This window comes from Nomascus leucogenys, chromosome 7b (genome assembly GCF_006542625.1).
Source record: "Nomascus leucogenys isolate Asia chromosome 7b, Asia_NLE_v1, whole genome shotgun sequence".
NCBI lineage: Eukaryota > Metazoa > Chordata > Mammalia > Primates > Hylobatidae > Nomascus > Nomascus leucogenys.
Genome location: NC_044387.1, coordinates 37,177,432 through 37,188,493, shown reverse-complemented (window position 1 = coordinate 37,188,493; position 11,062 = coordinate 37,177,432). Strand labels below are relative to the sequence as shown.

At 39.5% G+C, this 11,062-nt stretch overlaps 1 protein-coding gene across 1 annotated transcript; it reads right to left on the bottom strand.

Moving 5' to 3' along the window:
* Positions 1 to 7,109: 7,109 nt before the first annotated feature.
* Positions 7,110 to 7,430, bottom strand: LOC100607157 (NADH dehydrogenase [ubiquinone] iron-sulfur protein 5-like). The gene has a single exon (XM_004088448.2). It carries the CDS (start codon positions 7,428 to 7,430, stop codon positions 7,110 to 7,112), a length of 321 nt encoding a protein of 106 aa, XP_004088496.1.
* Between the last annotated feature and the right edge of the window lie 3,632 nt (positions 7,431 to 11,062).

Below are 11,062 nucleotides of genomic sequence, written 5' to 3'. Positions count from 1 at the left end.
TGAGGTTGCTTGAGCCTGGGAAGTTGAGGCTACAGTCAGCTGTGACTCTGCCACAGCACTCCAGCCTAGGTGTTACTCAAATCCTGCTTCAACGCAATATTGCAATGCAATATTGAAGCGCAATTTGAAATAATGAAGAGTTGAAAAGAAACTTAACGTCCACTAGTAGGAAAATAAGAAAGAAATTTAGACTTAGAATATATTGAGAAAGCCACTAAAGAGAATGCTTCTGAAGAATATGTAATGAAGAAGGAAGAAAACAAAGTATGTTTACTGCAAAAGAAAAGGAAAAAAACCTGGTGACAAGAATGTCTGATTCCATACAGATTTTTCTAGAAGCTTTTAAACCAAAAAACTTCAAGTGTTATTTCTAGGTGATAAAATAACTGGTAGTTTAAAGCTTTTTCTCTATATTTTTTAGATTTCTAAAATGAACATTACTGATTTTATAATTTTAAACATAGTTTTCTGAGTAATAGTAATAAATGCAACCCATACTTTTCTGAGTATGAGTTGCATAGGAAAAGTAAATAAGAAAAGGATTTACAGTAACTATACTAAAACTATATATAAACTATATATAAATATATAAACTACACTTTAATGAATCTATATGAAGAATAAAATTTCTAAGAAGAAAGCAACTGAAAAGAAAATTTTCATTTACTTCATTCTTTTTTAAATGAAAGAAACAGCCTGGGGGTAAAGATTCTGTTGACAGAAAATCATGCTGGCCCCAGACTTCAGGACCTTTGTAACAGGTCTCTATACTAAATTACCTCTATTGAACTACCTTGTGAGGGCTCTATTTTTCTGACTGGATGCTGATTAACAATAGTATTTTTCTTCTAAGTAGTACTCCTGAATAACAAAAATTAGATGTGCAAAATCATTCTACATATTGCATACCGAGCACTTTTCTCTGTCTTCTGCGTGTTCGAACATAGTCAGCACACTCCTTTGTGCAACGTGTGCGCCTCTCATCTTCCACGAGCTATCCTCAGCCAGAAACCAGGTGGCTCTGGCCATGAGTAAAATCTGGATTGGGATCAAAAAAGGGGTTTAAATCCTTTTTTTGGATTAGCAGAATCCAAAGATTACGGAAGCAGAATCCTTGCTTAAAATATTGTTTTAAAAATTCAAAAAACGAGTAGTATATTCCAGAACATAGTGCATATTCTGACATGCTATTTATTGCCAGTGTAATAGATCATCAGGACCATCTAATCTAGGGTCTGTGTTTCCTCCAGGCAGCAAATTTTTTTTTACTGGTGCTCAGACCTTAAATGAATCTCACTGTATTGCAGGAATCCTCAGATAATTCTCATGAATGTCCTTCTTTTTAAAGTTTTTAAAAATGAGCCTTAAGAAGCAGCAGGCCAGGCATGGTGGCTCACTCCTGTAATCCCAGTGTTTTGGGAGGTGAAGGCAGGAGAATCACTTCAGCTCAGGAGTTTGAAATCACAATGAGACCTGTGACTGTGTGACTGTGCCACTGCACTCCACTTTAGACAACAGAGTAAGACCGTGTCTCTATTTAAAAAAACAAAAAACAAAAAACAAAACAAACAAAAGAAAAAGCAGCAGCAAACTTTTTTTTCCCTGTGGGTGAGTTTTCTAAAAAATGTCAAAGACTCAATAGATTGTTTTGTTCAAAATATTGAAACTGAAACGTAGTTTCCCTGTAACTATTTCTCTTATTATCCTTTTAAATTGAAAAGAAAGGCAATACAGTAGTAACAAACTGTTACAGTAAAGATAAAAGTTTTAAGGCACCCTCCTTCATTCTGTTCCACAAGTACATAAAGGACTAAATGTTTCCCTTTGTGGACCAGTGTAAGAGAGCTGGGATTCAAAGCCACTCATGCATCCAAAAAATTCCTGCTTCGAGGTTATCAGATATTTCCTTTTATGCCTTGGGTGGTAAAATTTCAACAATTACATGAATGTTAAAGTGATGTAGAACAAGATACAATAATTTCTAAAACTGATACAAAAAAGAAGCATGCTTAGTGACCTTGCATCTTTGAACTAAAGTGGAACAATAAAGGGCCTGGTCCCAGCAAATGCAAGCAGGAGAACCTCCTCCACCACCATTGAATGTTGATGTATGGAAAACGCAGACAGAGGTTTGAAAGAGGCAGGCTGGAGACTCACTGTTTCATCAGAGCTGCTGTGGATTATTTTAGAATTTTCACTTTTTACAGTTTCCCTCAGGGTTTCCCTAACTTTAATGCACCAAAGATTAAGCTGATTGTATCAGTGGCAAAACATTGCTTTATTTGTATAATTAAGTTACCAAATTTGGAGATTTTCAAAGAGCTATTGTCTTCATGCAGTCACATCTTTAGTTGAGGCTTCCAGAAAACAGTATTTTCCTATTTTAAATTCCTGTGAGATAGGCATATTACTATTCTAATTTTATGGAAGAGGCTTAGAGTGGGTCTGTGACTTGTCTAAGGTTCCATGGTAGGTAACAGAGACAGGATCTGACCCAGAACTGACTCTAAAACCCTTGGTGTCTTTACACCTAGGACTTGCTGCCTCACTTTGGATGCTGACACTTTTTCACCATTATAATCCAAGTTACAATCAAAATATTTTTAGTAACATGTTTGATTATTTATCCTTAGAAGAAATTCCTAGAAACAGAAGTATCATTCAGAAGGCCCTCACCTCTTACTACACCGAAAGAGATCAGAGCCCGGTTCAAATCTTGACCTCCAAAGCTAAGCTGCCTGTACTTAGAGCTTCACTAGCTGTACATCCTTGGATTAGTTAATTCATCTGAGTTCCCCATCTATATGATAGAGTTAATATTAATACTTAACTCAGGACTATTGAGAAAACCAAATGAGTGAATATATTTAAAGTCTGGTTATAACTATGTCACCAAATTACCCGTGAGACAGTTGATATGCATTTGCACTCCCTAATAGCAAGTGTTTTTATTATGTTAAGCCACTAAAATTTTGCATTTGAATTTACTTCTCTGGCTCATATGACCGCAGGTGTGCATCCCCAATTTCTGACCTGTTTCTGGTTCTTAGGTTCCTAACTCTTGTCCCAAAAAGCCTCCTTCTTTTAATGTTCTCAGAGCTAATCACTCTTTACCATTCTAAAACTACCACCCCCTGCCCATAGCCTTCCATCACAGTTGTACAGGTTGTCTGCAATAAGGCTTTGAATGGTTTTCAGGCTTTTGATCAGTTTCTACCCTCTGAAGACCTTAGAGCAGTCTGAAGGATGTCTTCAGTTTTAGTCTTGTCACAGAGTTCACTTGTGACTTTTTTTGGAGGTCACTCCCCAAATCAGCAGTGACCTCCAAAAGTTCCGTCTGTAACCACGTGTACTAGGCTTCATTCTGCATTTATCTGGCATTTATTTAGCATGTGTTTACTGAGTATCTCTTACGTGCTAGCACTGTGCTAAGTGTTGGGAATAGAGAATGAGGTAAGCACAGTCCCAGTCTTCCAGGAGCTTGCAATGTAGTCTAACCATGTCCCCACCATTGTCTTTAACATGTCAGTTGGAGCACACAGACAATGCACCAGGATATAACGTTGCTCCGTCAGGCTCCAAAAGGAACCTGAATTTCACAAAGCCATTCCAGGATAGAGGTGGAATGATAGGTTCACAATAACATTTCTCTGTCTTCAACCTGTTTACAAGCCTCAGACATTTCCTCACATTTCCAGAGGGCTTCTCATTTGGTCTCATGACCTCAGACATCTCACTGATCATATCTTGCCCTCCTCCTCCTCCTCTGGGTTAGTGCCCTGAGGAAGCTATCCCTAAGCCCTTAAAGGAGAAGTCCTAGTGTATTCCTGCTGAAGTTGTAGAAATCACTCTTTCCTCACTTTAGTGATAAACTCTGATATCTGGATTTCAAACAGTAATAAAATTAGGTTTTCATTTGCTGGTTGGTTGGTAGGAAGAGGTTTTCATATCCATTCACTGTCCTCTCTCCCCAGAACTCATATGTGGGTCTGTGTGGCTGGCATGAATCCCAACTGGGAGCCCCACTCCACCTCACAATTCTCTCCCCTGGCAGACCTCAGCAAGACCTTGAGATATACCCAGACATGTCTGAGTTCTAGTGTGAGCCTAGTTTATTCTGAAACTAGGAACTTTGCTCTACATGTTTATAAAAATGACTGTACATTAAAAACTTTATAGGAATAATTATACCAAACTTTTTAAAGGAATTGTGTTGTGTGTAGTGGTATTATGTGTGAAATTTGTCCTTATTTTCTACATTTTCTAATGTTGTGTCATGTAATTATGGCTTTTATCATGCAAAAAAAAATGTATAGCCATACTGAAGAAAGACATTGTGCTTCTGGAAAATCATGCCCTCTCTGGCAAGGCTTCAGCTGTTCTGGGCAGATGTGAGTCTGTATTCTAGCATTGGAGCTGACACAATATCAGCAATCCAGCCCATCTGTTACAGGTTGAGGTTTTGGATAGAATTCCAGTTGTTCTAGTGAGGAAAAGGAGTGCTAGACAGGGAAACAGAGGCAGAAAACCAATTTTACATGTTCTGGGCACATATCTCTGATGAAGGAAACCAAAATATTCCTCTCTAAAATACTGGGGATTGTTGAGCTAAAATTAAGGTTGAAATGCAGGAGTACACTGTGCCCCTCCCCTCTGCCTTTCCTACCTGAAGATGGGCTCCTTTGTTTATCAGCTCAGAAACAGAACGCAGAGATACTGGTGCCAGAGGATCTAGGAGCAGACTTTCCTTTTCCCATAAATTTACCTTCCTACATTTTTTTGCCTTTTGGAAACCTGAACATACTCTTCTCTATTACATCATGGTTAGCCTAAAGCTGCCTCCTTACATATTTTAAGTTCAGCCTAAAGGTTTCTCTGCACATAGTGAACTATAACTTAAATGGAGGTATACACTAAAGCCTATGCTTGTGCAGTCACTGAGTTTTGGCCAAAGGAGGCCAACTGTTGAAACCATGTTCAGTAAGGTAAATGCCAAGCTGTAACAAACTCAGCTGTTTCCTATTGCACTTCCGTTTTCTGTATGTCACTTTCCTTTTCCGTCTGTAAATCTTCTTCCACCACATGGTTGCACTGGAGTCTCCCTGGCTCAGGAGGCTGCCTGATTTGTGAATTGTTCTTTGATCAATTAAACTCTGCTAAATTTAATTTGGCTAAGGTTTTTCTTTTAACATTTCTTTGTCTTGTCACTACATAGGATTTATGGGCCATTGTTAAAATACCATTTCAGGCCGGGCGCGGTGGCTCACGCTTGTAATCCCAGCACTTTGGGAGGCCGAGGCGGGCGGATCACGAGGTCAGGAGATCGAGACCACGGTGAAACCCCGTCTCTACTAAAAATACAAAAAAAAATTAGCCGGGCGTGGTGGCGGGCGCCTGTAGTCCCAGCTACTTGGAGAGGCTGAGGCAGGAGAATGGCGTGAACCCGGGAGGCGGAGCTTGCAGTGAGCCGAGATTGCGCCACTGCACTCCAGCCTGGGTGACAGAGCGAGACTCCGTCTCAAAAAAAAAAAAAAAAAAAAAAAAATACCATTTCAGCAAGGCCCCTAAAACACTACCTTGAAAGATAAATATGTTTGCCCTGAGGCCTCTCCCACATAATGGATACAAGTGTTAGTGAACTTCTGCTTATTTTTCTTTTGTTAATCTGACTTCAGGAAAGTGTCTCAACCAAGAACCTAAGAAAAAGAAAAGAAATTATGATTTCTCCCCTACAATAGCATGCCAAGTACTAGGTCAATTAGAAAAGAACTAATTCCAACTCTCATCAGCCAGTGGGATGTATTTCTTGACTGGTTAAGAGTGGCTTGAGACTTGCCGGTGGTAACTTTTAGAGACTCTAGCCTGTGGAAAGAGTCTCATTTTCACTCTTGAATAAGAAGCCCTAGTTATTTCCTGATCCCTTTACAACTCAACCTGTTACATAGAGACAAAAGCACTGGGAAGCACAGTGTTTGCTGAGTTTCCCTGTCCTCTGAACATGTTTTAAGCCATCTTTCAACGGTTGCTTTGTCAGAAAAAGCAATTTTTATTATTTTTTTGAACAGGATTTTGCTTTGTCACCCAGGCTGGAGTGCAGTGGCACAATCACGGCTCACTGCAGCCTCACCCTCCCAAGTTCAAGCGATCCTCCCCCCTCAGCCTCCCGAGTAGCTGGGATTACAGGCGCACACCACCACGCCCAGCTGATTTTTGTTTTTTTGGTTTTTTTTTGTAGAAACGGGGCCTTGCCATGGCCCCGTTTGAGACCAGGCTAGTCTCAAACTCCTGGGCTCAAATGATCCTCCTTCCTCAGCCTCTCAAAGTGCTGGGATCAGGTATGAGCCATTGTGCCTGGCCCAGAAAAAAAATTCTTATTTACTCCAGTCTAATTTTTTTTCATTTTAATTCCCCCTCTATTTACCTGTACTAGAACTTCAGACAAGAAATAAGGATACTACTAGCAGCCTGTGTTAAATGTGGTAGTAGGATGACTTGATAATTTTACTATATTTTAGAATGATCCACAATTACAGTGTTTTTAATATGTCTATTATCTCATTTATGTTGGAATAGGAATGACTATACCAAACATCTTAAAGGGATTGAGTTGGGAGTAGTGGTATTATGTGTGAAATTTATCCTTCTTTTTTACATTTTCTAATTTTATAAATTATTATCGAATTTATGTATTAAGCCTTTATCATTTATATCAATTTTTTTCTTTTTATGAAGAGTAGCTGTATATGTTAATTTCATATGAGTCATTTTATTTTTTTCTTTTCTGTTTGTAACTTTCCCAGTCTATGCAGGTTGTTTTGAAATTCTGAAAAATTAATTATAAAGCAAAACCTAATTATTGCAGAAAAGTTAATAAGTGCAGAACAACATTAACAATTCAAATAATCCATAATTCTACCACAATGGAAAATCATTTATGTATTTGTGCATCATTCAGTTTAGTGTTTTGTTTTTTTTTTGTTTTTTTTTTTTTTAGGATGGAGCAATCCTTTATTTTTACACATTTTGACAAGGAGGTTTTCTGTAAACAACCTTTCCAGTGGAGAACAGAGAACATCAAATCAGCCCCCAGACATCAGCAGCTGCTCTGCTCAGGGCTGAGGCTCCCCCTTGCCCACATGGTGAGGTGGAGGGGTGCACTTCCCTTCCTTTATCAGCTTATCCCACTGCTTCCTGATAGTACTCACATGTCTCATCGTTTTCTGCCAAAGTATACTCTCTATGAAATCATCATATTCTATCTTGCACTCTTTCTCTGCCCAGATACTACTGATTCCATGTGCACATTCTATCCATTCTTTTTCAAAAGCATGATATCGGCCAGGAATCTTGTAGGGTTGTTCAGCACTTTGGATTGTCAACCATTGATCTACATTAAGGCCGAACGTTTTCTGCACGTCTAAGGAAGGCATGGCGATCTGATGCTCATGCCCTTGTCTCTTCTCTAATTTAGTGGTTTTTAAAAATCACAATATAATTACTAGATTTACTGGCTAAGCAAGGCTCAGCATGCTCGCCATGCTCATAACATTCTTCTAAGTGATTTCTTTCGCCTAAATTACTCTCCTGCTACTGTATGACCTGCTCGTTAGCTAGATTTGTTTGGTCAGAAAAGGTACTGCCCTCAAAAGCGAGGGGGTAGGCATAATAATGGTCCCTTCATAGATCTCCACATCTGAATCCCCGGAACCTGTTAATATGTTATGTTACATGCAAAGGGGAATTAAGATTGCAGACAGAATTAACGTTGCTGATCAGTTGACAGATTATCCTGGATTATCCAGGTAGATTCAATGTATCCACAAGGTTCCTTAAAAGTGGAAGGGAGAGGCCAAAAATGAGACTCAGAAAGAGACATGATGCTGAAAGCAGGGTCAGAGAGTTGCTGTGTTGCTGGCTTTGGAGTTGGAGAAGGGAAGCCATGAGTCAAGGGATGCAGGTGACTTCTAGCAGTTGAAAAGGCAAAGAAACAGATTTTCTCCTATGACCTCCAGAAAGGAATGCTGCCCTGTTCACACCTCAATTTTAGCAGAGAGAGCCCCATGTGAGACTTCTGAACTACAGAACTGTAATTGTTTTAAACCACTAAGTTTGTGGTATTTAGTTACAAAAGTAATAGGAAACTGAATTCCTTCTTTCCTTCTACTCTCTCAAAAAGTAAGGGCTCCTGAATGCCAGGCACTGTATTAGGTGCTGGGGCATTATGCTAGATGCAAGAAATAGCAGCGAAGGAACTAATAGAAGGAAACAGAGCAGAGAAAAAAAAGAATTAATGCCACCCTTAATTCCACAGTCTAGCAATCTATCGGAATAGCTGTGGCCTCTCTGCCTCTTGCTTTACTGTAAGGAGAGAGTTCTCTACATAGCTCACATTTCTTTACATCTTTCAAGAAGAAGCACCTGATTGCCTTTGTTCAAGACTGTATTTTCAAGGATGTTTCTAGGGCAGACATCAGAATATACAGAACAACAAGTAAAATATAGGCCAGAAAAAAATAACATTGATATAATGGCAAAAAAAATGAATTTCACAATGGAATAGTTCATTTTATATGTATAAAAGCAAGTTAGGTGGGGTGTGGTAATCCTAGGACTTTGTGAGGCTAAGGTGGGTGGATCACTTGAGGTCAGGAGCTTGAGACCAGTCTGGTCAACATAGTGAAACCCTATCACTATTAAAAATACAAAAATTAGCCAGGCATGGTGGCGCATGCTTGTAATCCCAGCTACTTGGGAGGCTGAAGTGGGAAGATTGCTTAAATCCAGGAAGTATAGGTTGCAGTGAGCCAAGATCATGCCACTGCACTCCAGCCTGGGCAACAGAGCAAGACTCCATCTCAAAATAAATAAATAAAAGCAAGTTAGATGAATTTAAAATCTTGATTATAAAATGTGAGAATAAGTTTAGTAAAGATAAAAATAGGAAAAACTAGAAATGTTAACTAAGCTATTGTATTAGTCTATTCTCATGCTGCTAATAAAAACATACCTGAGACTGGGTAATTTATAAAGGAAAGAGGTTTAATTGACTCACAGTTCAGCATGGCTGGGGAGGCCTCAGGAAATTTACAGTCATGGTGGAAGGCCAAGGGAAAGCAAGGCATCTTCTTTACAAGGCAGCAGTAAGGAGAAATCCAAGCAGGGGAAATGGCAGACACTTATAAAACCATCACATCTGTGAGACTCACTCATTATTATGAGAACAACATGGGGGAACCTCCCCCATGATTCAATTACCTCCACCAGGTTCTGCCCTTGACATGTGGGTATTATGGGGATTATAATTCAAGGTGAGATTTGGGTGGGGACACAGAGCCAAACCATATCAGAAAGTTGAGGAATTATCTGGTTTTTGGAGTTTGCTCTGAAAATACTTTCTGGTTGGAAAACCAAGTAGAATGCAAGTTTATATACCGTGATTATATTTCTATTTAATATTTCTTCAGAGCTAAAACATTGGCATTGAAATGGTGGGATCAAAACTGACGATGTATGTGTCTTACAAAAGTAAGAAAAATACCTAACTAAAATACTTGGGTAAAACTTTTGAAATGTCATACTGAAATTATGACTTCTCATGTATTTGACAAATTACTTTTAAACAAAGTAATTCCTGAAGCACTGAAAGAAGCCATGCCTTTGGTGTTTGACTATGTTTATTTATCTACTTTCAGATGTAAAATCTGTAAGTTTTCAGAAAAATAATCATTGAAAGATATCAAGTAATAAACATCTACCAAATAAAGCAGAAAAGAATTTTAGAGTGCTTTTTGTTTCTTTACATTGATTCCACAAGTGTGATGTTCATCTGATTTCCTCTTAAGTGTTCCTACATCAGTAAGTGAAATAAAACAGTTCAGAACATTTACTCTGGTTTGTTTAAACAAAAGATTTGCAAATATAAAGTTAAGCTTAAAAGGCATTTTTCCTTATTTATCCAAGAAATTTATGCATTCTTAAAATTTTCCCCATGATCATCATAGGAAACAAAAGAAATAAAAAATCACATGAAATTCCACCATCCCGAGATAAACAGTGTTATATTTTGCACATTTCCTTCTAGTTTTTTGAGATCATATATTTTATATGGTATCATATAGCAAAATACAATACACAGCCTGATTTTTCACTGTAAAAACAGTATATTCTATTGTAGAAAATTTAGGAAAATTGTAACACAGATAAAAATTATTAAAATATGTAATTAGGTTAATGACTTAAATAGAATTTACTATAACTATGAAAAGTTCGGTGGGTGGGTTCCAAGATGGCTGAATAGGAAAAGCTCCAGTCTACAGCTCCCAGTGTGAGTGACGCAGAAGACGGGTGATTTCTGCATTTCCAACTGAGGTACCGGGTTCATCTCACTGGGGCTTGTCAGATAGTGGGTGCAGGATAGTGGGTGCAGTGCACCAAGCATGAGCTGAAGCAGGGCGGGGCATCGCCTCACCCGGGAAGTGCAAGGGGTCAGAGAATTCCCTTTCCTAGCCAAGCAAAGCTGTGACAGAAAGCACCTGGAAAATCGGGTCACTCCCACCCTAATACTGCACTTTTCCAATGGTCTTAGCAAATGGCACACCAGGAGATTATATCCCGTGCCTGGCTCGGAGGGTCCCACGCCCACTGAGCCTTGCTCATTGCTAGCACGGCAGTCTGAGATCAAACTGCAAGGTGGCAGCAAGGCTGGGGGAGGGGCATCTGCCATTGCTGAGGCTTGAGTAGGTAGACAAAGCAGCTGGGAAGCTCGAACTGGGTGGAGCCCACAGCAGCTCAAGAGGCCTGCCTGCCTCTGTAGACTCCACCTCTGGGGGCAGGGCATAGCCGAACAAAAGGCAGTAGAAACCTCTGCAGACTTAAATGTCCCTGTCTGACAGCTTTGAAGAGAGTAGTGGTTCTCCCAGCATGGAGTTTGAGATCTGAGAACAGACAGAGTGCCTCCTCAAGTGGGTACCTGACCCCTGAGTAACCTAACTGGGAGGCACCCCCCAGTACGGGCAGATTGACACCTCACACGGCCAGGTATCCCTCTGAGATGAAACCTCCA

Excerpts from the sequence above, each read along its gene's own strand:
- LOC100607157 (XM_004088448.2), bottom strand. The coding sequence starts at position 7,430 with ATGCCTTCCTTAGACGTGCAGAAAACGTTCGGCCTTAATGTAGATCAA.